Genomic DNA, 27,017 nt, shown 5'->3' on the forward strand with positions numbered 1-27,017 from the left:
TACTCCTGCCATGGTGAGGGTACTATGCCTGCCACAATTAGTGATGTCTGCAAGCCCAGAGAACATCTCTTGTATTTGTAGGAACCGTCATCACTGCTGCTCCTGTAAGTGCACTGAAAGTGTTATGGGTGCCAGTAGTGTAACAAAACTTGAGGGGGCCCCTCTGGCAAAGTACATGGAGGTGGACTCCTCCGAACTCACTCAGGAGGCCGCAGGACAGGGTAGTGTGCTGGGGGGAATCCCTGGAGCTCAGCCCCCTCTCACCACAGGGGCTGTAGGGGCCTTTGTTACACCACTGATAGATTAACATTATGGAACCAAATATCAAACTTTCAATTTTTTTTTATTTTGAAAAACAAAAACGCAAAGTGTGATTTTTTTTTTTTTATCCAAAAAATAAGCCCATCACCATAGGGGTCATTTAGCAGTTTACTGTCCCTTACACCAAGTTTTACCTAGCGGTGATGGACAGTGAAAACTGGCCAAGTGTTTGCCCATTTTAAATAGGGTGAACAAACACATGACAAAAACCTCAATAGCATTTACTCCGTGGGGCTGTCGGAGGTGTCTGCAGACAGTGAAGACACAGAAGTCTTCACCGTCTAAATCCTCAAATTCCATCTGAGTCTAAATGAGATGGGAGGAAATTCAGTTTGGTGGAGAATGTACTCCGTAGAGGCAAAGTACTCTCTCAGCCCAAGTCTAAATCTGGCCACATGTCTTCAGTAATTAAGAGCCAATAGTACATTTTCTATGACCCAACAAAAATCAAATTAACATGTGACATCTATTCAAACTAAAAAGGGTTTCTATATATCTTCTAAGAAGTCTTGCCCGCTGTTGGACTTTTGCTTATACAGGGTCATCCTGAATCTTTTTGCCTCCTGCCTCCTATTTTTTTCTGACCTGTCGCTGTTGGCTTTTGAACTCTGAGCACTTTCCCACTGCTAACCAGTGCTAAAGTGCATATGCTCTCTGTGTAAATTGTATGTAATTGGTTCATCCATGATTGGCCTATTTGATTTACTAGTAAGTCCCTAGTAAGGTGCACTAGAGGTGCCAGGGCCTGTAAATCAAATGCTACTAGTGGGCCTGCAGCACTGGTTGTGCCACCCACATAAGTAGCTCTGTAATCATGTCTCAGACCTGCCACTGCAGTGTCTGTGTGTGTATTTTTACACTGTAAATTCGACTTGGCAAGTGTACCCACTTGCCAGGCCTAAACCTTCCCTTTTCTTACATGTAAGGCACCCCTAAGGTAGGCCCTAGGTAGCCCCAAGGGCAGGGTGCAGTGTATGGATAAGGTAGGACCTATAGTAATGTGATTTATATGTCCTGACAGTGAAATACTGCCAACTTCGTTTTTCACTCTTGCAAAGCCTGTCTCTCTCATAGGATAATATGGGGGCTACCTTTAAATATGATTAAAGTGTAGATTCCCCTAGAGAGTAGATGGACATGTGGAGTTTGGGGTCTCTGAACTCACAATTTAAAAATACATCTTTTAGTAAAGTTGATTTTAAGATTGTGCGTTTGAAAATGCCACTTTTAGAAAGTGAGCATTTTCTTGCTTAAACCATTCTGTGACTCTGCCTTGTTTGTGGATTCCCTGTCTGGGTCAGTTTGACAGTTGGGTTGTTTTTCACCTCGCACTAGACAGTGACACAAAGGGGGCTGGGTTGTAACCTGCATTTCCTGATTAGCCATCTCTGCTAGGAGGGAGGGGTGGAGTGGTCACTCTCATCTGAAAGGACTGTGCCTGCCTCTGACAATGCCAGCTCCAACCGCCTGGTGTGTGTCTGAGGCCTTGCCTGGGCAAGGCAGGATTTCACAAGTAGGTGTGAGTCCCCTTTGAAGAAAGGTGACTTCAAAGACTAAAATGGGTGTAAGAAGGGCACCCAAATCTACAGACTTTAGAAACACTTCTGGAACCAAGAGGAACCTCTGCCTGGAGAAGAGCTGATAGCTGAGGAAGAAGTGCTGCCCTGCCTGTGACTGTGCTTTGTGGAGCTTTCCTGCAGTGCTGCTTCTGCCAGAGTAAGAGGGCAAAGACTGGACTTTGTGTGCCTTCCATCTTGTGAAGAAATCTCCAAGGGCTTGATGTAGAACTTGCCTCCTGTTGTTTGAAGTCTCAGGGACAGCAAAGACTTCTCTCTGCCAGCACCTAGAGTCTCTGGAGAGACTCCTGCTCTGACAAGTGGTGCCCTATCCCGTCCCTGGGCCCTTGAAAAGAAAGCTGGTGGAAATCCAAGAAAATCGACTTCGGACGACTTCGGACTGACGCCGTTGCTGAATCCGGTAACGCCGCCTGCACCTGACACGTGACCTTCGCTGGAACGCGACGCTCTTTGCAGGCCCGACGCCGCAGCAGCTCCGCTGAAGTCCGCGACTCCGTGGAAGTTGCCGCACCACGTCGTGACCGACGCCGCTCGAAGTGCACGGATTCAACGTTTCGCACAGACGCCGCGATCCCCGACTTCGCGCATCGGCTTGTTTTCACTCTTCACCAAAGGTACTGTACTTGGGGGTCTACACGACTCCGTGTTCGGCACCGCTGGTGTTGGCTTGTTGGGAACGACTCCGTCACGATGCCGTGTTAACATCTCATCGAAGCATTTTTGTTTCTAAGCGCTATTTTTGAGTTTAATCTCTAAAAATTCATAACTTGACTTGTGTATGTCGGATTTTTGTCGTTTTGGTATTGTTTTGTTTAGATAAATATTTCCTATTTTTTCTAAACTGGTGTTGTGTCATTTTGTAGTGTCTTCATTAAGTTACTGTGTGTGTTGGTACAAATACTTTACACCTAGCACTCTGAGGTTAAGCCTACTGCTCTGCCAAGCTACCAAGGGGGTAAGCAAGGGTTAGCTGAGGGTGATTCTCTTTTACCCTGACTAGAGTGAGGGTCCTTGCTTGAACAGGGGGTAACCTGACTGTCAACCAAAGACCCCATTTCTAACACCCGCTAGGAAGGACCCATAATGTTTTATTAAAATTTTATTCAACTATTATTTTTTTAGTTTAACATTGTAATTGCAAGCAGATGGCACCACTTTTTAATGACGTGCTTTATTTTATATTGTTCTGGCATACCCTTGCAATAATAAAAAAACAAAATCTCAGCAGCCTACAAGGCCAGGCCCACTGATTTTGCTAATGCTTGTTTTTCTTGTATACATTTTATGATGCATCCTAATGATGATGCACTGCTGAAATAATTTATTTTACCAAAAAGAAAGTGTAATGTGCCAGTGGGAGCCAGCGAGAGTACATAGTGCTCCTTGAGGCAGAGTTTACCAACTGTACTTGACACTTCTGTCACTTCTGAGGCTAAAGATTGCAGATGCTGAATTAGGGGCTGAAAGGGACAAGTCACAGGTTGCAGATGTTACCCCTAGTGGCCCCTAAATGACACTAGGCTCTCTTCATTTCTTACTAATGAGTCTTCTTGCTCATTTTGTTCCTCCAATGGACGCTCCCTCTGTGATGGCTTAATGATTTTCAATGGATTTTGAATTTTGTCTGATACACTGTGGAAGACAGATATTGAAGCCTATTCACAAATTACGTTGTGTAATATTTAAATTATTATTAATATCATAAAGTGATATTAGAGTAGTATCACCCACATACTACATAGTGATATTCACAAACCAATGGCCTGAAAACTGTCTTTCTGCATTTCCTATTTTTTCTGTGTGGAGGTCTGTGTCACGTTGGAGTCAATCTCCTGTCACACAAGTATATTGCTAGTTAATATGAAAGGGACAAGGAGGAGTGGCTGGAAATTGGTAAACATTTACTTCTAAACGGGAGGGGCTTGGGAAGGGATAAGTTAGTGCAAAGCACCCCCCCAAAATGAGTAAGCCCATTACTGTTCACAAACTAAACTTCTAAAGTTACTAAAACCCTAAATGTACTTCAACCCACTACGACTAGACTAGTTTATGCTACAACAGTGTCATATCAGAAAGGGTGTGATGATTCTTTGATCAAGTAATGTTTGTTATATGTATGTTGGTGCATTTCTCACTGAGAATTGTATATGTGAACTGAACAGCTAATAAAGAAATATGTTAAAAATGATTACTTATACACTTTAATTAATAAATTTAAAGGAATTAACTATTTTATACATATGGCTTTGTGCAGTAACACTTTATTTTATGAATTCTACGTTAAAAGTGAATATCTACAATTCATTTTCCCTTATATTTTCATTAAGATATTTTAATTAATCTTTTTAAAGAAGAACACATTTTATCAATTTCTATATACTTTGCAATAGGGAGATCTCTGCCACATTGAAGCAGATTTCCAACTACACATGAAACGTTACTAATAGTAACTTTGCACACATAAATCCTGTTTTAGGGGGCTCCACCTCCTCATGTATGCCTACACCTAGGGGTAAATCTACACTTGGAAATGCTGAACAGCAAAACAGTGTACAGTTACATATAGGTGAAACAGAAAATAGAGACAGGAATAATTAAGAAATATGTGTATTCACCTTTAATAGGTTACTTCGTGTCTGGCATTAACTTGCTGAAAAATACAAACGTAGGTATGAACATATGTGCTCCGATTACAGGTGCTGTGACTCTGTGCAACCCGCCATGCTGCCTCCTATGCCTATGCCCAATCCTTTCTTCTCCAAGCTTGCACCTCTTTCTTTGCAATGGGAGCAATACCTAGGACGTGAAGTAGTGCACATGAGAGCTAATACCATATGTCACAGTGTCAAAGTAAAGACTTAAGTGGACTGACCGAAAACAACTAATGGTGAAGGGGACTAACCCAGAGCCTATTAACTGCGCCTTTATGAAGTGTTCTCCCAGAGCATCCTTAACAATGGTCTGCAATTCTAAATGTTCAATTTATTTTTCTGTGTTTTAAACAGTAGCTTAAGTGATACGCTCTCATTAGAAGTAGCCTAGTTTTAGGTGTGTATCAGGAGTGGTAATTATCACTTATTCAGTGGCGGCTCCTCTGTTTGGGTGGAGGAGCTGTGCCCCCCCATCAGAAGCGGTAGCTGCAAAACATTTACCAGAAAACGATCATAAACTTTGTTTATGATCGTTTTCTGGTAAAGGAGGTGGGCCACGGGGTGAAGAGCAGGGAGCAGGAGCACCTCACTGTGCATGTATGTTTGGCTGGCCATCTCGGGCCGGCCAAACACACATGCTTTAGGCTCTGTCAAGCCCAGTAACTGCACAGGCTCCCAGTCTGCCTGGGTGTGCCCTGGCTGGGCGCTCCCAGACAATCCTGATGCTGCTCTGAGCAGCGTCAGGATTGGCACAGGGCAGGGTGGGAGCCTGTGCCTGCAGCATCCAGCGACAGAGAGGAGCGGCGAGGCGGTGAGGAAAGGTACGTGTTTTATTTTTTTATTAAATAAAATAAATGTTTGTTCCCTCCCTCCCAATCCCCCCGCGCGTGCCGCCCCACCCCTTCAGCATCCCACAAGCCGCTATTGCACTTATTATAAGTTTTTCCCATGTTTTGATACCACACCAAACTCATGTCCCACTACTTTCTACACCTTTATCTCCCTTTAAATTTCCGCACCTTGGAGCTACCAAAATGTAACAGGGATCCAGTTTTAATCGCACTCAGTATGTAGCAGGTGGGACAATAGACACAAATGCATGATTCTGATATGTGTAGTGGCAGAAGGTACAGGATATATTGGAAACTATTGGGTCACTTGTAATAAGGGCTTAAGTAACAATTGCTTGTAGATTTGAATATTTGCCAACCCGATAGCAAGCGGCTTACACATATGACAAGCAGATGCTCATAACATCCAAAGTGACCAACAGCTCAATCCCTTAATCTGTTTTTTTATAGCTAAACCCTCTTAGACAGCAATAAACATCATTTGGCTATTAAAATAGAGATTTGTTCTAGGCACAAGCACTAAGTACTATAATCTGTGTAAACACTAAGCTAAAAGGTATTACAATTCTCCAGTCAATAACTTGCTAATGATCCAAGAGTCACCACCAGAGCGGTTTAAGTTCTATGCAAGTTACAAAACTGATCAGGACAATCTAAGCACGTGGTGCAGTTCGCTCCCTACACCTCAGTTCAGAGATAGTGTTGTCATTCCAAACCAAACTACATCCTCATACAATTTAAAATCTCCATTGCTGCTTGCACTGGAAGCTTCTGGCACACTGATACACATCACCAGACAGCTTGGGTAAAACAGCGTCGGTAACTTTTTAAGAGGGTTCCATTTATTTATTTCAAATCTGTTCATTAACTAGTTGTAGATTTTCATGGTCACATGTCATTTTCATTGCCATTAAACACATTTTACACATTCTCATCTATGTCAATGTTTTCTTTTAGTATTTCACACAGGTGAGCAAGCTCACAGGTCATGGAACAGGATAGCTGACAACTCACTGATTTCTTCTTATAATTAACGGATAACTAATAGTAATGTCAGCAGCGGCCGCTGCAAATTTCAATGGGAGGGTGGGCGGGGGGAGGAACGGTGTGGGGAATAAAAAAAAAAAAGCCCAAAAAACGTACCTTTTGCCGTCACTGTCGCTGCTGCATTGCTCTTCAATCGATGTAGTGTTTCAGCATTCACTGGGACACTAGCACAGCCTCCCCAGCAATTCTGGTGCTGCTTTCAAGCTAAACATAGCATGAAAGTAACATCAGGATTGGTCTAAGTGGATCGAACCGCTGCTCATACGCGATCCTGCGGTCTATGCATTTTCTCCAGTCAGCTGTTCAACACAACCAGGCTGGAGAAACCTAAGTGCGCATGTGTTTGGCTGGCCTCAGACCGCCGGCCAAACACGCATGCACACTTAGGTGCACTCTCTCCTCCTCCCACCTCCCTCATCCTGTGGCCCAGCCTGCCCCTCCCTTCACATACTGCTGGCTGAACCAGCAGCTGAAAGATAAACTGATAGTGAAATATCCTTTTATCTCACATCTTGGCTTATCCAGGGGTCGATGCTCCTTCGCCATTGCAAAGGAGCTGCCCCTGAGTAATGTGTTTAGTGAATAGGTTCTCCTACAGATTCTGTTGTATGCTTGCTTTGTCTGAGGCGCTAGGGAGAATTTTCAATTTGCCTCTAATCTAATACTCTTCTTCCATGTCAATAATATTGTTTGTAGTGTGTGTCTCAAAATTCTAAAGTATTTTGTCCCAATGGAGATCTAGTGCCCTTATATGTATTTCTCTTTCCCCTTCCCCATGTAAAGCAATACTGTTAGATTGAGCCCAGGTGCAGACATTTAGTTACCACTTTTCAATCATGGGAGAAGGAGGGGGAACCCTGTGGTGCAATGTTATACATCTTTTGAGTAGTACCAGGGCTAAAATGAGAATGATGTTTCTAGCCTTCTTTAAATTCAGTGTAGTAAATAGATACAGTAGCACACTTCCGGAAGCATAAAGCCCTGTCTGTTGGCTGTCCTTTCTAGCTATTATGTGATGTTTTCCCAGAATGTATTGATAATGTGACAGCTCCATACCATATGGAAAGAGGATTGCCTGTAATGTAGGTGTACCACTAGCTGAAGCAGACTTTGGCCATGAAAATCAAATACAGGGTATTAGCCTACCACAACACTCATCCCCAAAGTCAGTATGGCCATTCTGAATGGTAACTGCATCTTCAAAAACGTTAATTGCAGATTGCTCTCGAGGCTCACTAGCACAATGATGCCTCTAATTAGTTGGCACTGTGTAACAAATGCACTTAATCATAGTACAAATGTTCACATCAAGATGCACAGTGCCTGATGTCCAGTGAAGGGCTGCAGCTAACACCAGTCATTTTTTATTGCCATTCGTTGGTGTTGCAAATTTGGCAGCCTATCACACTTGACCACATCCAGATTTCAAGCTCTGTAAAACATGCTGTGAGCATGAGGAATGTTGGTCATTCAACCGACATTACAACTGCGCTCAAAATGTTTACAGCTTGTACATTCAAATCCCAGTAAACATCTGTGGGCATATTTACGTAATTGTGGTGCAGGGCAACTTCCTGTGCTGGCCTGCGTCACAGAGAAGTTCAGGAATGCACCATTCCTATGGCATATGGTGTATTGCTGTCCTTTCCCCCTGCGCTGGTGACGTTTCAGCAGCCTAACGCCAATGCAGGCACCCTTGCACCATGGTGCATGTGAGCCTGCATTACATGCAGGATGTTTTTGTGCAGGAAGGGGCACCTTCCTACACAGAAACAATCCTGGCAGATTTGTTTTCTTTGTATGTGTGCTGCAAAATGCTGCATGGTTGGTGCATGGGAACACCCACTTCAATGGCCATGGAATGCCTCCCTAGCACAGAGGAAGGCAATGCAGCAATTTGTGCTGCCTTGCCTTACTCCATATTTATGAGGCCGTTCAAAGCCACACAAAGTGGCTTTGCGTGGCCTCATAAATATGATTCAGTGGTTTGTATCACTGTTGCATCACAGAACGTGGTGCAACAGTAGTGCAAGTGCCTCATAAATATGGGCCCCGGTATCCACATCCCCTCATCAAAAACTAAGATGTTTCCCTGTCTCCTGCTTGGTCTGCATACTGACCTAAGACTTTCTTGGAAATGTTCTGAAGAAGTGACATTGTTTATTACTAGTTACTTTGCAGCTAGAAGCTATGTTATCAAATCTTGACTTATAATGGCTATACTGTCTATGAATGTCATACTAATTTCTCCTCTGGATAAGCAAGTATAAAATGCAACAGGTACTTAATGTGATTGGGAAGCTTTGCAGCTATCATTTTGGAATTCAGTAATTTCAAGATGCTTATATTTCTGTGAACTGGGTCTTGCTGGGAAATCCTGACAGTCATTTCATCATTCTCGTCACAGCACCCTTCTGATTCTGGACATCAGGTCAACCCTGGCGTTCTTACTCTCCTCTCTGAGGAGCTCAATGGATTTTATCCTAGGGAGGACTTTTCAAACACTCATTTTTTCTGTGACAGCCAAACTCTCCCTACAAGAAATAGTCAGAGGGAACAATCTTTCTCTACCCATACATGATGGGTGTGCATCCTCTCATTTGGTTTGGCCACATTTTCATTTTCCCAAACATAGGCTTTTCTAAAAAATATTGTCCTGAATGGCCTTTCCAGAGCTAATTCTGTCTTCGCTATACTCTCAAGCATTACTTTCAACTTCTCAACTCTCTCAAATATAGTTGTGTCTAACATTTCACGGTACAAGGTAAAATATATGATTTAGCTGATTACCACATACCATGATTTTGAAATGCTAACTTCTTACAATGAAGATTCTGAAATAAAAACACATATTTAAATGTTGCTTATTTTAAAATGATGGTTATCATTATAGCATGGTATGTGACGTGCCTGGGACTCATTGGCATCCCTCTGCCTGCCCACATGAAAGGATATTGCTAATGTCTGGTGTCTAACAGTGGTCTTCCAACATGCCTTGATGTCAAAGGCAAGAGCAAGCCTACCAGAAAAAAAGACAGAATAATTCCAGGCTTAGCCATACAATCTTCAGCATGGTCTGGATATAATGTCTCTGAGCCAGGCCACAGCTAAGACAGTCTGATTTCCTTTTCAAATGAGGGAGAAATAACTTTTAGACTTCTGAGATTATGATAAAGCTGAGTACCTCCACGATGTAGAATGTGATAAGGAGGCACTGAGGTGTTTGGAATCCTGCTCATGTCCATTAAGGATAGAACACAGCTACAGTGCCGACACAGTGCTCAGCCAAGGGAGAATATTAGACTTTATAAAGTGAGACAAGGTAAAGGGTGTAGGACCCCCTCCTCCTTGAAGAACGGAAATGACCACTATGCCTTATTCACTTTAGGGAAATCTACATGAAGGGAACCCTGAAAATGTAGATTTTCACCCATGCCTTGTCAGAATTGTCCTTAACGATGGTATTTGTCAATGGTGTGCATAGAAGTATTTGTCTCCAACCCATTAGTTGAAGGTTCAAGACATCAACTACTATGTTTATGACCTGTAAGTTATTGCAAATAATCTTATGATTGGGTTTCAAGTGCATGTCTGTAAGCAGAGTTATCCACAGCAAAGGATGAGATCTCCATCTAAGATGTAGAATTAGGAATGAAAAAGAAAGAAATAGCATTCACAAGAGCAAAATCATCCACACCTGACATTCATGAATCCTGTAAGAACATAAATACACACACCATGGCCTCTGCCCTCCTTCCCACATAGTGTGTGGCCTTGGGTATGGGATCCCTGGGGCAGAAATCAGTGTGTCACTCCCACCCCCCCTTTACAAATACAGCTGGTCCCCAGAAGTTGGTGTCCCCATGGCTGAAATCAGAACGGGGAGGGGAGGAGGGTGCCTCACTCCCTCTTTCGAGTGTGGCTGGGGACTGGGGAATGGTAGGCCCAAAGCCAATAACAGCACGGTGAAGGGGGCTGTGTGCCCCTCTTCCACTTTACAATTATGGCTGGGGCCTGGGGGATGGGGTCTATGGGGCCAATCTGGGCCTGGGGAGGGTGGCCACATGCCTCTTCCCCCTTTATAATGCAGCTGAGCCCCGAGGCCCTGGGGTCCCTGGAGCTGAAAACAGCCCAGGGAGGGGGGGCGTGCCCCTTCACCCAGAAAATAGCTCCAGACTCGGGGAAGGGGTGCTCAGGGCTGAATTCAGTCTTGGGGGAGGGGTGCCCCCCAAAATATATACATTTGTTCCCCCGGGATCTGGTCCAGCAGGGGCTTAAAAAGAAGAAGCACAGGAGACTATGGCCCATATTTATACTCTGTTTGCGTCGGATTTGCATCATTTCTTTTAACGCAAATTTGGCGCAAACTTAACTCCATATTTATACTTTGGCGCTAGACCCATCAGCGCCAAAGTTAAGAGTTTGAGTCATTTTTTGTGCGTGAAAACCTGCCTTGCGCTAATGACATGTAAGGCAGGTGTTCCCGTGCAAAAAATGACTCTAAGGCATGTGCGCCTGAGTTATACTCCAGCGTCATTTTGATGCAAAGGAGGAGGCAGGCCTTAAAAAATGGCACCCAGACGGAATTGCGCCCTTTTTTAATGCCTGGGTCAGGGCAGGCATTAAGGGACCTGTGGGCTCATTTCCATGGTGGGAGACCATGGAACCAGTCCACAGGCGCCCTTCCCTGCCCCCAGGGACTCCCCCTGCAACCCTTGCCCACCCCTGGAGGACACCCATGGATGGGGGGACCCATCTACGGTAAGTAGAGGTAAGTAATTATTTTATTTTTTTAGATGGCATAGGGGAGCCTAACTTGGGCCCCTTCTACATGCCACTGTGCCCAATGGCCATGCGCAGGGGACAGAAGTCCCCTGGGCATGGCCATTGTCTAGGGGGGCTTGACTCCTGTCTTTCCTAAGACAGGAGTCATTTCCATGGGGGTTGTGAGTCAAAAAATGACGCTAGTCAGGTTAGAGTCATTTTTTTTTTACTCTAACCTGACTTGCACCATTCTTTGATGCACAACCCTCAGTCTTCCCTACGCCTCCGCTGCCTGGTTAGAGTAATTTATTTTGACGCTAACCAGGCCGCAGCGTTGGCTGCCATCGTTCCTTAAATATGACGCCTGGCTGGCATGTTGGAATGGCAGTAGCCGGTGTTAAACTTTTTGACACGGACCTGCGCTGGCAAAAAGTATAATTATGGGCCTTTGTTTGTTTTTTCTTTAAATTTGCCATAGATTTGTGAATCCGCCATGAGTTCATAGCAAAATTTGAAGGAAAAAAAAACTTTTGGGGCCTAGGTGGGGTCCCTCTGAGAATTCACCACCAGGCCTAAGGGGTCAGGGAATTCCCACCATGCCCCTTGTATATTTTTTCATTATATTTTGGACTCAAGACCGAGTCCTGAGTCATAAGATGGCTGCCACCACTTCTTGCTTTAGATTGTGGCAGGCAAGCAGATCTCAGTTTGAGATCTGTCAGCCTCCGCTGAGCCTCAGCATCTATAGATATACAAAGTTTTTTAACATTAATTGTTCAAAACTGCTGAACGGATTTACACCAAAACACAAAAAACACTCTTTCTGGACCTAGATCTAGCTTTCTGCCAAATTTGGGTTATATCTGTTCAGTGGTTTAGACTGTAGCTGTGCCTAAAGTTGCTGTGGAAAAATGAATGTGGAAAACACGTTTTTGTACCCCTTTTTTCTCAGCTCCCGCATGACAGATCACCCTGAAAATGTCTATGTACATACTTGGCAAAAAGTGCACTTTTTTGGAAAGTTTCACTGAGCTTCGTCAAAGGGCGACAAAGTTATTAGCAACACAAAAAATGCATTTTCTATAGAAACACAATCCTCAGTATAACCTCCCAGCGATACACACACAAATTATATATATGTGCAACTGAAAAACTATCAATGTACTAAACTCATGTTAGTTTACCAACTCCTAAAATAGGTTTAGGAATGGAAGGGCTATGCTATAGGTGTTCCTCCCAAAATAGCAAGTTCTATCCATATGCATCAATGGTTTAGGACCAGAATAGCCACTGGCCATTGAAAAGTTACCTGATCCCCAAGTTGGGGTGATCATTTATTCACAGAAGGAAATTGGTCCCTCGGGGACTCTTCACCTTATGGTATGTTAAATGTTAAAACAATTTGTTTTTGAATAGGCAGTGGTCCACAGGATTACTACAAACTTAAACAATAAAAAAGCATTTTTTTCTTTTAAATCCCAGCCCAGTTACCTTGAAGAAAAACAAAAAACAAGCTCAATTAAAAAAAGGTTTACTTTATAAAAATGTGATCATCGACATAGTGGTTTGGTGACCTCACGAAGCCACCAATCGTATTGAGTTGCAATTTGCAAAATACCTCATCCATATAAATGAGGTAGTTCTCATAATGACCCATAACTATCCAGACTTTTAATAACCGACATTTTAATACATTGACCTGTTCTTAAAAATCATAATTGGTCATAGTTTGCGATATGTATTTTGCGACTAGAAATTGGTACATCTGGCCCCTAATGAAGGTCTCGGTAAAGGTGTCACTTTTCCAACTCTAGGTTTCCAAAATGCAACTCCTTCTTTAAAGTTTTCTAATCCTTTCTAGTAGTTTCATCTAGTTAGTATTACTGGAAGTATTTGCCACAGTCACACGTACTCCGAATACAGGAAGACGGCTGCCAGTACTGTTTTACAAGAATCTCACTCTGCCTAAAATGTTAAAATAGTATAAAGGCTTGACTAGTAGCGGTCCAGGGCCAGAAATCAGCATAATTGTGACAGCTGAGAATGACCATCTTATGGGTTCACCGGGTAAAGGAGGTAGCTAACTAGGCTCTACATCAGCTTGTTGGAGCGAGCAAGATGTCACAGATCATTGCACAGAGTTGCAACAGGGACCTCTGGTGTGATAATAAGGCCCAGTTCATAGGCCATAATAAAGAGTTTTGGAAAATAAATTGTTTCCTTTTCACTTGAAAATCAAGGCTGGACAGAAGTATGGGGTACAACATATGTTCCAGGATCTTACCTATTGTGGTCTGGCTGAGGCGGGCTGACCCACTGCTCCATAGGAAGCAAGAAGGGAATGAAAGATGCACAAACTAATGGATGAAGATGTTTAACTCAAAGCCACTCCGTATATTCATATCACGTATGTGTTTTAATATTTTTGGGAAAAAAGAAAAAGTCTTAGAAAAACGCAAGACCAGAAAACCGTTGGGATCGGTGTGGCAAAATGCACTTAACATCTATCTGTTCATCTCATTTTTTTTCCACAACGAACTCTTTAAGCCTTCGAGGAAGAATTTGCCGGTAAATACATCCGAAAATGGCCACATAAGTTATACGGTTACTGATGGTCATTTTTACTGTATTATTTCTTTATTTGTTTATTGGTATTCTTGTACTTTGATACCGCGCGGACATGGCGCGCGGGCATCAGAAAGCTTTACAATACGACTAATAACAAAACATTCCCAAAGCTATGAAGTTCGCTTGTAAGTTTGGTGCACAACTGGTGGCACTAATGAATTTAGTGGTGTATGCGACTACGACACAGCATGTTAGTATACAATAAACAGGCTGTTGTTAATAGAATTAAGATACAATGACGTATGTCACGAGAAGTATGCATCGTCGGACATGTCTACTCCCACCCCCGTCTGTAAACATGTGCCAAATGGACAGCAAATAAATACCAAACCCACCCGCAATGCTTGCCTAGTGTATATATTTCTTAACAGAAAATGTTGGTCTTAATGGAAGGTGTAATCACATGTGTAACTCTGAGTGATGGTTCAGTCCCAACAGATTAAACTACTCTAACTTTAAGAGGTCGAACATGTGCATAAAGTGATGTGAAACAGCGTTACCTGCCAAGGTGCAAAAGAACCTGGTTTCTTGCAGTTTCGGTGCCTGCAGAGATTACGGATGGCATTGGCAAGAGCGGTCACTGCCAGGTGGGTACCGTAGACGAAGCCTGGCAGCACACTGGCAATGAGGAAGTCCTCTCTGAGTGATCCTTGTGACAGAGGAGCATCATAAAGCCAGTTTCCCTTGGTGTAATCAGAGATGCAATTGTATAGGTCTTGTTCACTCACGTGGGAACACCCAGCTAGAAGGATTGCATATTGGTCTAAAAGTCTATTATTTTCAAAGTCCCTTTTCCCTAGGTTTTCCAGAAAATGGGAAAAGCTGGAAACATTTCCACCTTTGAACATGAAACCGACGATTTTACCGATTTTGTTGATGTTCGGAATCGATGCTACTTGAAGTGAAGCCGACCAGTTATCACTGGCAATCCAGGTCTTGTTTACTTCCATCTCTAGTGCCTTTTGGAAAAGCTTTATTACCAGATATGGTTTTAAAAATACTATAATGACATTTACCTTCACATGGTCACGGATTACGTTCAGTGCACTGTTTATCCTTTTGTCAATGGCCAGGTCGGAGAGATAGGCTGGCAGGGTTTCTCGGAATGCAATGCATACGTTGAAGGCCATGGCCTGTCTTCCAAAGTCTTCCACGGCTAAGCGCCCATATTCGTCATCAGTGGTGAGCATACCAATCCAGTCCCATCCCGATCTCTGGATTAGGCTGGCCATTGCCTTGGTCTGAAAGATGTCGCTGGGGATGCTTCGGAAAAATGACGGGAATCGGAACGTGTCGCTGAGGATATCGGCAGAAGCGGAATAACTAATCTGCGAACCAAGAACAATCAGGGGACATTAGAAAACGATCAATGACACCAATGTGCACTTAGTGTGAGCTAAAGTGCATTGAAATTGTATAAAAAACTCATCACAATGACCAACCCCTGACTAAATCAGAACAAAGATAGTATGTTTAGGGTTGCATTTAAAAAAAAAAAAAACATTTCGTCATTCGATTTTCACCTCACAACAACAATAGCAGCCGTGTTGAAGCCAAGTCAAAGTTTCCAAGAGATGTTAGACAAGGCAAGTATGACAACAAAGTATATGTGGATATAGTGGGTAGTACACAAAAGTTTCAAAGTATCTATTAGTCATGATAGGGCTGATCAACTGAGAAACCGAATGCAAGAAGCCAGGTGCATGACTACAGTGAGCACTGTGTTGAGGTACAGCACCATGACAGAATACATACAAGTTAAGTCAGAAAAGAGTATAACTCTTCAGGTCTTCATCCAGTTCATCTTCCTTCCTAGTGCCACACATGTAAATTGCCCCAGCTTCTGCCTATTCCCCAACATCCTGCATGTTTCATTATTCATTATACTTCATTCGAACAGCAATGCTGACTTTGTATTTAAGGCAAAGACATTTTCAATGAGAGAGGAACTACATGAACTTATTTTGTTCTGTAAAAGCACAACAGGTGCCCTTTAGGTGCTAGATTGTGGGATATACATATAGTTATCTGCCCCAAAGCTTTTTTAAGGTAATCAAACAAAAGTTAATTTAAAAAAACAATTGTTATTCTTTATTAATATGTGTTAATTATATGTCTTTTGGGTCTTTGCTACATGGCGGTTCCATCTGAGGACAATTTGTTTCTTCTTGTATCATTCAGATTCATTTTCACAAACTAGACACATATAGGTAGAAGTAAATGCTTGCATTCTGACTCTTTCCCCTGCCCGCTGCACCTTTGTATCAGAAAGGTCACTATGCTAATTGGACTTTGTTAGACCTGACATGCCTTAGGGTGGTCACCCCTAACTTTTTGCCTGCCTCCCTCCACTTTTTGGAACCTGTTTTGCTGGCTTTTAGACTCTGCGCACTTTACCACTGCTAACCAGTGCTAAAGTGCATATGCTCTCTCCCTTTTTAAACATGGTAACTTTGGATCATACCTGATTGGACGATTTAATTTACTTATAAGTCCCTAGTAATGTGCACTATATTGCCTAGGGCCTGTAGATTAAATGCTACTAGTGGGCCTGCAGCACTGGTTGTGCCACCCACTTAAGTAGCCCCCTTACCCTTGTCTCAGGCCTGCCATTGCAAGGCCTGTGTGTGCAGTTTCACTGCCACTTCGACTTGGCATTTAAAAGTACTTGCCAAGCCTAGAACTCCCCTTTTTCTACATATAAGTCACCCCTAATGTGTGCCCTAGGTAACCCCTAGAGCAGGGTGCTGTGTGGGTAAAAGGCAGGACATGTACCTGTGTAGTTGTATGTCCTGGTAGTGTAAAACTCCTAAATTCGTTTTTACACTACTGTGAGGCCTGCTCCCTTCATAGGCTAACATTGGGGCTTCCCTCATACATTGTTGAAGTGGCAGCTGCTGATCTGAAAGGAGCAGGAAGGTCATATTTAGTATGGCCAGAATGGTAATACAAAATCCTGCTGACTGGTGAAGTCGGATTTAATATTACTATTCTAGAAATGCCACTTTTAGAAACTGAGCATTTCTTTGCACTTACATCTTTCTGTGCCTTACAATCCACGTCTGGCTGGGCTTGGTTGACAGCTCCTTGTGCATTCACTCAGACACACCCCAAACACAGGATACTCAGCCTCACTTGCATACATCTGCATTTTTAATGGGTCTTCCTGGGCTGGGAGGGTGGAGGGCCTGCTCTCACACAAAGGACTGCCACACCCCCTACTGGGACCCTGGCAGACAGGATTGAACTGAAAGGGGACCTGGTGCACTTCTTAGCCACTCTTTGAAGTCTCCCCCACTTCAAAGGCACATTTGGGTATAAAACAGGGCCTCTGCCCTACCTCATCAGACACTTGCTGGAGAAGAAACATGAACCAGAAACTACATCCTGCCAAGAAGAACTGCCTGGCTGCTCAAAGGACTCACCTGTCTGCTTTCTACAAAGGACTACTTCCTTGCTGTTGGCCTGCTGCCTTGCTGAACTCTTGTCTGGCTGTGAAAGTGCTCTCCAAGGGCTTGGATAGAGCTTGCCTCCTGTTCCCTGAAGTCTCAGGACCAAAAAGACTTCTCTTTTTCACTTGGATGCTTCGTGTGCCGAAATTTTCGACGCACAGCTTGTTCCGCGGCGAGAAAAATGCCGCACACCGACGCTGATCGACGTGACACCTTTGGGGTGACCGGAACTTCGACGCACGGCCTCGCAAGGACAACGCCGCCCGACTTCCAGAGGAGAAATCGATGCGACGCCTGCGTGAGAGTGAAACTTCGACGCACAGCCCCGCGGAACGACGCGCAGCTGGAAAACAAGCAGGAGAATCCACGCACAGACCCGGCACATCTGGTAATCCCCGCGACCCATAGAAAGAGACTGTCCGCGCGCCGGAAAACAACACACGACTTCCCCGCGTGAAAAATAACGACGCAAGACCGTGTGTGCTGGGGAGAAATCGACGCACACACCATTTTTCCACATATCTCTTCTTCTGCGGCCCTTTGCGGAGATTTTCCACTCCAAACCAGGTACTTTGTGCTTGAAAGAGACTTTGTTTGCTTTTTAAAGACTTAAGACAATTTATATCAATTCCCAGTGATATCTCTACAATTTTACACTGCATCTTTATTCGTTTTTGACCTACAATTATCCTGATAAATATTATATATTTTTCTAAACTCTGTGTGGTGTATTTTTGTGGTGCTATATTGTGGTATTGTATGGTTTATTGCACAAATACTTTACACATTGCCTTCTAAGTTAAGCCTGACTGCTCGTGCCAAGCTACAAGAGGGTGGGCACAGGCTGATTTTGGATTGTGTGTGACTTACCCTGACTAGAGTGAGGGTTCTTGCTTGGACAGAGGGTAACCTGACTGCCAACCAAAAACCCCATTTCTAACATTGGTGATCAGCGGTGAGGATAGGACTTGTATTTGTGCAGTGACATACAGTAGCTAAGTATTTCACTACCTACCCACAGTTGAAGGTCAACTTGATTTTTATCTCTTTTTGGCAAATTCATTTTTCCTGACAATTTTCAAAAACTAAATCCTCACTCAACATGTCTCTGACTGGGTCTCAAGTAGGAGACTTTGACCTAGTCCTGTTGGATACATATACGGTCAAACAGCTAAGAGGGTTCTGCAGGGCAATGAGGGTACCCAACCAAGGGGCCTCCAAAAAGGAGGACTTTCAAGTGGCGCTGAGGGCCTGGGCAGAAGCCCATTTAGAAGAGGATGATGAGGAAGAGGAGCCAGAAAATGGCCCCTCAGAGGATTTGTTGCTATCTGTGGATGATGTGACCACTGCAATTGTGCCCCCTTCCAGACCAGGGAGCAGTGTCTCTGTGCAAAGCCTGACCGCAGAGGAAATGAGAGAGGAAAGGGAGTTCCAATTGCAAATGGCAAAACTGAAAATTGAGGCTCAAAAGGAGGAAAAAAGGGCAGAGAGAGAAGCTAAGCAAGCTGAGGCTGAAAGAGCAGCCAAACAGATTGAAGCTGAAAGAGAAGCCAAACAAGCTGAAGCTAAAAGAGCAGCCAAACAAGCTGAAGCTGAAAGAGCAGCTAAACAGGTAGAAGCTGAAAGAGCTTTGGCTGAAAAGAAACTATTGTTGGCTCATGAACTGAGTCTCAAGGAGCTGAAGATCAAGGCGAGACAGTCTGAATCCAGAAATAATGGTGGCAGCATACAGACAGGACCTGCTATAGAAAAGAAGGTTCGTATACCCAAAAATGTGGTGCCCAGTTTTGTGGTGGGAGATAACATAGATAAATGGTTCGCTGCTTATGAAGTTGCACTGAGGGCTCATGAGGTTCCTGAAGGGCAATGGGGGTAGCTATGTGGGGTTATGTGCCGCCATTGGGGAGGGACACACTTCTCACATTGGATCAACCTGATCAAAACACATACCCACTTCAGAAAGCCACTTTACTTGCCAAGTTTGGGCTGACCCCTGAGGGATACCGTCAGAGGTTCAGGGACAGCACCAAACAAACCACACAAACATGGGTAGATTTCTTTGACTTTTCCAGTAAGGCACTGAATAGATGGGTGCGGGGCAACAAAGTAGATAATTATAAAGGGCTATATGACTTGATTCTGAGAGAGCATATACTCAATGTTACCTATACAGAGTTGCGCCAGCACTTGGTAGATAGTAAGCTGACTGATCCCAGGAAGCTTGCTGAGGAGGCGGACCTCTGGGTTAGCACCAGAGTGTCCAAAAAGGTACCTGGGGGGGACACCCACAAAGGTGGTCAGGGTTCCCAACAGAAGAAAGAGGGGGGAGATAAACTTACAGATAAGGAACTCTCAAAAGTCCCCCAAAAGAATTCCCATGGAGGGGGGTGGCAACCATTCCTTTTCCAGATTTGGGAAAAAGCCAGGGACATATGATAGGTCAGGGAAATCCAACCCCAAATGCATGGAGTGTTACCAGTATGGTCACTATAAAGGCGACCCCCAGTGCTCCAAGAGGGCACCGTCCACTACCAGACAGACACCTGGGTTGACTAGTGTAGCGCTTGGAGGGGAGATGGACCCAGATAGCTTTGGGGAGCAGGTAGAGATTTCCCTAGTGTCCCTGGGAGAAAGAGAAATGGTGCCCAAAGCCCACATGCCCCGAAATACTTCCAAGTACAGGCAGTGGGTCACCATTGATGGGCAGAAGGTGGAGGCTCTGCGTGACACAGGAGCTAGTATGACTACTATCCAGAGTCAGCTGGTGTCAACAGAGCAGATAGTCCCTAATACATTCCACCAGGTCATAGTCGCTGACAATCGTGAGAGTCACTTACCGGTGGCTCTGGTTCCCTTTGAGTGGGGGGGTCTCTGGTACTCTGAAAGTAGCTGTGAGTCCTGCCATGCCTGTAGATTGTCTGTTAGGCAATGATCTTGAGCATACTGCTTGGAAAGAAGTAGAGCTCAGATCTCACCTGGAGATGTTAGGGTTACCTGAGTGGGTCTGCATGACCACATGGTCCATGGCTGCCCGGGAAGGGAGTCAAGGGCATCTGGAGCCTGGAAAGATGGCCCAGACAGCTGCCAAAAGGGAGGGCCAGGGGCGTGGGAAACCCGCCTCTAATGTTCCCACAGTGGTAGATGAGGCCCCTGAGGAGGAGGAGGAGGCCCCTGAGCCAACTCGGGAGGACATAGCTGACCTGGGTAACCTACCTGAACTTGCTGGCTGGCAAGTAGAAGGGGGGCCAACCAGGGAAGCATTCTGCAAGGCGCAGAAAGAATGCCCCACCCTTGAGGGTCTGAGGAAGCAGGCCACAGCCCACGCAGCAGGTGACGCCTCTGGCGCTCACCATATTTACTGGGAGAATGATCTCCTTTACAGTGAGCATAGGATTCCAGGTTCTGGGGCACCCCGTGTGCTGGTGGTACCCCAGCGTTACTGGAAATTCCGACTAGGCCAGGCTCACGACATTCCCCTGGCAGGACACCTGGGCCAAGACAAGACCTTTGACAGGCTTGACACCCACTTTCACTGGCCCAGAATGAGGAAAGCCTCAGATAACTTCTGCAGAGCTTGCCCCACCTGCCAGGCTAGTGGGAAGGCAGGGAAACGGCTTAAAGCTCCCCTGCTCCCACTCCCAGTCGTTGGCACCCCCTTTGAAAGGGTGGGCATCAACATTGTTGGTCCCTTGGACCCCAAAACTTCCTTGGGCAACAGGTTTATCCTGGTTTTGGTGGACCATGCCACCCGCTATCCAGAGGCAATCCCTCTGAGAACAGTGACTGCAAAGGTGGTGACCAGAGCCCTGTTGGGAATATTTACCCGTGTGGGATTCCCTAAGGAGGTCGTGTCTGACAGGGGCACAAACTTCATGTCTGCATACATGAAGACCCTGTGGGATGAGTGTGGGGTGACCTACCGGTTTACCACCCCTTATCATCCTCAATCCAATGGGCTTGTTGAGAGATTCAACCAGACCCTGAAAGGCATGATTGGTGGCCTGACCGAGGCCATGAGGTGTAAGTGGGACGTCCTCTTACCCTGCCTGTTGTTTGCTTATAGAGAGGTGCCCCAGAAAGGGGTGGGGTTCAGCCCCTTTAAGCTTCTCTATGGCCACCCTGTCAGGGGACCCCTAAGCATTGTTAAGGAGGGCTGGGAGAAAGCTCCCCAGTCACCTCCCCAGGATGTGGTCAGCTACATGCTGGCCCTCCACAAGCAAACCCAACGCTTCTGGAAGCAGGCCCAGAGTAACCTCAGGGCCAGTCAAGAGGTGATGAAATCAATCAATCAATCAATCAAAGAGACTTATAGAGCGCGCTACTCACCCGTGAGGGTTTCAAGGCACTGGGGGGAGGGGAGGAGGTGGCGGGCGATCACTGTTCGAAAAGCCAGGTTTTAAGGCCCTTCCTGAAGAGTAGGAGGTCTTGGGTCTTGCGGAGGTGGGTGGGGAGGAAGTTCCAGGCTTTGGGGGCCAGATAAGAGAAAGATCTGCCTCCAGTGGTGGTGTGTTTGATGCGGGGGACTGTGGCTAGAGAGAGGTCGGCGGAGCGGAGGTGGCTTGTGGGGGTGTGGAAGGTCACTCTTTCGTTAAGGTAGGATGGGCCGGTGTTGTGGAGCGATTTGTGTGCGTGGATGATGATCTTGAAGGTGATCCTTTTGTCTATGGGGAGCCAGTGGAGGGATTTGAGGTGTGGTGAGATGTGTTCATGGCGGGGGAGGTCGAGGATGAGTCGTGCTGCTGCGTTCTGGATTCGCTGTAGTTTGCGCTTGAGTTTGAGTGTGGTGCCGGCGTAGAGTGCGTTGCCGTAGTCTAGCCTGCTGCTGATGAGTGCGTGGGTGACTGTCTTTCTGGTATCTGTAGGGATCCATTTGAATGTTTTTTTCAGTGTGCGGAGTTTGTTAAAGCATGAGGAGGTGATGACGTTGATTTGTTGGGTCATTGAGAGGGCGGGATCCAGGATGATGCCGAGGTTGCGTGCGTGGTTGGCGGGGGTGGGCGCGGGGCCTAACGTGGTGGGCCACCAGGAGAAGTCCCAAGTGTTTTTGTGTGGGCCAAAAATGATTATCTCGGTTTTGTTGGAGTTGAGTTTGAGGTGGTTGGCTGTCATCCAGGCAGCAGGGTCAAGGAGTGCAGCGTGTAGGTTGATTTTGGCGGTGGTGGCTTTGCGGGTGAGGGAGAAGATGAGTTGTGTGTCATCAGCATATGAGAGGATGGTGATACCGTGGGGTTTGAGGATGTTGGCTAGTGGGGCCATGTAAATGTTGAAGAGTGTGGGGCTGAGGGAGGAGCCTTGTGGGACTCCGCAGGTGATTTTGGTGGCGGGGGTTTGGAAGGCTGGGAGTCTGACTTTTTGGGTTCTGTCGGTGAGGAAGGAGGTGAGCCAGTCAAGGGCTTTGTGGCGGATCCCAGCGTTGTGGAGGCGTGTGCGGAGTGTGTGGTGGCAGACAGTGTCGAAGGCTGCGGAGAGGTCCAGGAGTATGAGTGCAACGGTCTCGCCCATGTCGATTCTGGATCTGATTTCGTCGGTGCATGCAATGAGAGCGGTTTCTGTGCTGTGGTTCTTGCGGAACCCCGATTGGGAGGGGTCGAGTGTGTGGTTAGCCTCGAAGAAGTGGGATAGGCGGGAGTTGATTCGTTTTTCCGTGACCTTGGCTGGGAAAGGGAGGAGGGAGATGGGGCGGTAGTTGGAGAGATCGTCTGGGTCGGCTTTGGGCTTTTTTAGGAGAGTGGTGACTTCCGCGTGTTTCCAGGGGTCTGGAAAGGTGGCGGTTTCGAATGAGCTGTTGATTATGGCACTGAGTTTGGGGGCGATGGTGGGGCTGGCTTTGTTATATATTCGATGGGGGCAGGGGTCGGAGGGGGAGCCAGAGTGAATGGAGTTCATAGTCTTTTCAATTTCTTCGTCGGTGGTGGGGGTCCAGGTGGCGAGTAGATTGGGGGGTGTGAGTGGTGGGTGTGTGTTGGGCGGGTGGAGGTTGCGTGTGGAGGTTGCGTGTGGAGGGTGTGTGTGGTATGAAGCTGTTGTGTATGTCCTGGATTTTGCGGTGAAAATGATTTGAGAGGGAGTTACATAGGGTCTGTGTGTGTGTGGGGTCTAGGTTGCTGGCTTTGGGTTTGGAGAGCTCTTTGATGATGGTAAAGCGTTCTTTGCTGTTTTGGGAGTTGTTGTCAATAGGTTCCTTGTAGTGTGCTCTTTTGGTGGTGCGTATGAGTTGGTGGTGGTTGCGTGTGGTGGTTTTGAGGGCAGAGAAGTTTGTGGTGGAGGGTTCTTGCCTCCATGTTTTCTCTGCTTTGCAGCATTTGCGTTTGGACTCTTGGAGTTCAGTGGTGAACCATGGGGTGTTCTTGATGTTGCGGGTGGTGATGTTTTTTCTGAGGGGCGCAAGAGAGTCTGCACAGGTGGAGATCCATCTGTTGAGGTTGTGTGCGGCGGTGTTGGGGTCGGTGGTGTTGGGGGGGGTTGTGACAGTTGGGAGTTTAAGCGCTCTGTGGGGATCTTGTCCCACATTCGGTAGGGGGTGGAGTGTTGGTGGTGGTGTGTGGGTGGTTTGTTGTAGGAGAAGTGGACGCAGTGGTGGTCCGTCCATTGGAGTTTGGTGGTGTATGTGTAGGTGATGTGTTTGCTTGAGGGGAAAATTGCGTCGAGTGTGTTTCCAGCCGAGTGGGTGGGGGCTGTGACCATTTGTTTGAGTCCAAGGTTGGTGAGGTTGTCTAGGAGGGAGGAGGAGTTGTGGTCGTGATGGTTTTCCAGGTGAAAGTTGAAGTCGCCGAGGAGTATGTAGTCTGTGTAGATGAGAGCGTGCGTGCTGATGGTGTCAGCGATGGTGTCGCAGAAGGGGGGGCGTGGTCCTGGGGGCCTGTATATGAGTGTGCTTCTGAGGGTGGTGGTGTTGTTGATGTGGATAAGGAAGTGCATGTGTTCTGCGTTGTTGAGGGTGTCGGGGGTGTTGGTGGTGACCTTGATGGTGTCTCTGTGAATGATGGCGATGCCGCCTCCTGGTTTGTTAAGGCGGTCTTTGCGCTGGAGTTTGTACCCCTCTGGGGTGGCTGTGGCTATATCTGGTTCGGATGAGAGATTTGTCCAGGTTTCTGTGAGGAAGATGATGTCCGGTGAGTGTGATGTGATGAGGTCCCAGATTTCAATGGCATGTTTGTGTAGTGACTGGGTGTTTAGTAATAGGCAGCTGAGATGGTTGCGAATGGTGTGGTTGTTGTGATGTGTGGTTGTGTTGGCAGAGGTGTTTGAGGCTTTGCTGTGGCTTGAGGTGGTATTGGCGTGGGGCGTGTGTGGGTTGTGAGGTTTTTTGGTGGGTGCGGATGTTGTTGTGTGGGTGTTGTTGCGTAAGGTCTCAGTGTGGGGTGCGTGGGAGGTGGAGCAGGAGAATAGGCAGGTGCGGCAGGAGAAGGGGCCTTGTGTGTGTGTGGGGTTGGTTTGAATGCAGGTGGGGCGGGCTCCTGAGTTGAGGGAGTGGAGGGAGTGGGGCTGGTAGTGTAGTCTAGGGGGAGTTTGGCTGGGAGGACCAGGGGGACTGGCGCTGGGCACGGTCCAGGCACGGACGGGCGCCGGCCGGCTTGCATCTGGCGCGCCTCCGTCACGCCAGCGGGGCGGCCGCATAGCAACCGCCATTAAGAGGGGGAGGTGGGAGGGAGGATCAGCTGGGAGGCGGGAGGCGGGCGGGAACGGGAGAGCGAATGGAGGCGGGAGGGGGGCGGGGCTGCGGGGGCGCAGCGGCAGGGAAAAGAAGCCGGGGGAGCGCACAATGGTCGAAATGGCCCAAGATGACGGCAAAACAGAGGGAAAAAGACTACGGTGACAAAAACAGGGGGAAAAAGGCTACGGTGATAGAAATAGAAGGCAAAAGGCTACGGCGACAAAAGCAGAGGAGGAAAGGCTACGGTGATAAAAAATAGAAGGAGAAAGCTATGGTGACAAAAACAAAACAGTGAGAGGCACAAAGAGAAACACAGTACAATGCAGAGCCTAGTGGTGCTTACCAGTGTCCACTGGACGCCAGGGATGAGGCGCAGATGGGTGTCTGCGGGTGGAGGAGGGCCTCGAACCCGCAATCAGCCGCCTGGGAGGGGGTCGTGGGAGCGGCACAGCAAGGTGGTTCTGCCGGCGCATGGGAGCGAGCTCCGGCCAAAAAGGTCAGGGGTCTCTCACCTGCGTCGCACAGCGACCGCCATTAAGAGGGGGAGGTGGGAGGGAGGATCAGCTGGGAGGCGGGCGGGAACAGGAGAGCGAATGGGGGCTGGAGGGGTGCGGGGCCGCGGGTGCACAGTGACGGGGAAAAGAAGCCGGGGGAGCGCACAAGGGTCGAAATGGCCCAAGATGATGGCAAAACAGAGGGAAAAAGACTACAGTGACAAAAACAGGGGGAAAAAGGCTACGGTGATAGAAATAGAAGGAAAAAGGCTACGGTGATAGAAATAGAAGGAAAAAGGCTATGGTGTCAAAAGCAGAGGAGGAAAGGCTACGGTGATAAAAAATAGAAGGAGAAGGCTACGGTGACAAAAACAAAACAAAACAGTGAGAGGCACAAAGAGAAACACAGTACAATGCAGAGCCTAGTGGTGCTTACCAGTGTCCACTGGACGCCAGGGATGAGGCGCAGACGGGTGTCTGCGGGTGGAGGAGGGCCTCGAACCCGCGATCGGCCGCGTGGGAGGGGGTTGTTGGAGCGGCACAGCAAGGTGGGGCTGCCGGCGCAGGGGAGCGAGCTCCGGCCAAAAAGGTTAGGGGTCTCTCACCTGCATCGCGCAGCGACCGCCGTTAAGAGGGGGAGGTGGGAGGGAGGATCAGCTGGGAGGCGGGCGGGAACAGGAGAGCGAATGGGGGCAGGAGGGGGGCGGGGCCGCGGGGAAAAGAAGCCGGGGGAGTGCACAAGGGTCGAAATGGCCCAAGATGATGGCAAAACAGAGGGAAAAAGACTACGGTGACAAAAACAGGGGGAAAAAGGCTACGGTGATAGAAATAAAAGGAAAAAGGCTACGGTGACAAAAGCAGAGGAGGAAAGGCTACGGTGATAAAAAATAGAAGGAGAAGGCTACGGTGACAAAAACAAAACAAAACAGTGAGAGGCAAAAAGAGAAACACAGTACAATGCAGAACCTAGTGGTGCTTACCAGTGTCCACTGGACGCCAGGGATGAGGCGCAGACGGGTGAAAGAGTGGTACGACCAGAAGGCCTCTCTAGTTGAGTTCTCACCTGGAGACAAAGTTTGGGTGATGGAGCCAGTAGACCCCAGGGCCCTCCAGGATCGCTGGACTGGCCCCTTTGAGATCAAGGAGCGTAAAGGGGAGGCCACTTACCTAGTGGACCTCAAGACCCCTAGGCACCCCCTACGGGTCCTCCATTACAACCGGCTCAAACCTCACTTTGAGAGGTCTGAGGTCAGTATGCTCCTGGTCACAGATGAGGGCATGGAAGAGGAGAGTGAACCTCTCCCCGACCTCCTTGCTGTCAAAGAAGGGGATGGGTCAGTGGGGGGTGTCATTCTCTCTGACCTTAACCCAGAGAGGGGACTGCTATGAGCTGTTAGAGCAGTTCTCCCCCCTGTTCGCCCTTACTCCTGGACTAACCCACCTCTGTGTGCATGACATTGACACAGGTAACAGTCCCCCTGTAAAAAACAAAATTTACAGGTTGTCGGATAAGGTGAAGGCCAGCATCAAGGAGGAGGTCTCCAAGATGTTGACTTTGGGGGTTATTGAGAAATCCAG

The 27,017-nt window shown here is 46.9% G+C and overlaps 1 protein-coding gene across 1 annotated transcript in view; it reads right to left on the minus strand.

Annotated features, from left to right (window-relative positions):
• The window catches only part of LOC138297097 (G-protein coupled receptor family C group 6 member A-like), a 374,267-nt gene that overhangs the window by 248,788 nt on the left and 98,462 nt on the right, over positions 1-27,017 (minus strand). Inside the window, exon 5 of the mRNA XM_069236598.1 lies at positions 14,340-15,167. Within this exon, the coding sequence (XP_069092699.1) occupies positions 14,340-15,167 (828 nt within the window). The remainder of the gene's footprint in view (positions 1-14,339; positions 15,168-27,017) is intronic.

The sequence above is a fragment of the Pleurodeles waltl genome, chromosome 5, assembly GCF_031143425.1.
Source record: "Pleurodeles waltl isolate 20211129_DDA chromosome 5, aPleWal1.hap1.20221129, whole genome shotgun sequence".
Lineage (NCBI taxonomy): Eukaryota > Metazoa > Chordata > Amphibia > Caudata > Salamandridae > Pleurodeles > Pleurodeles waltl.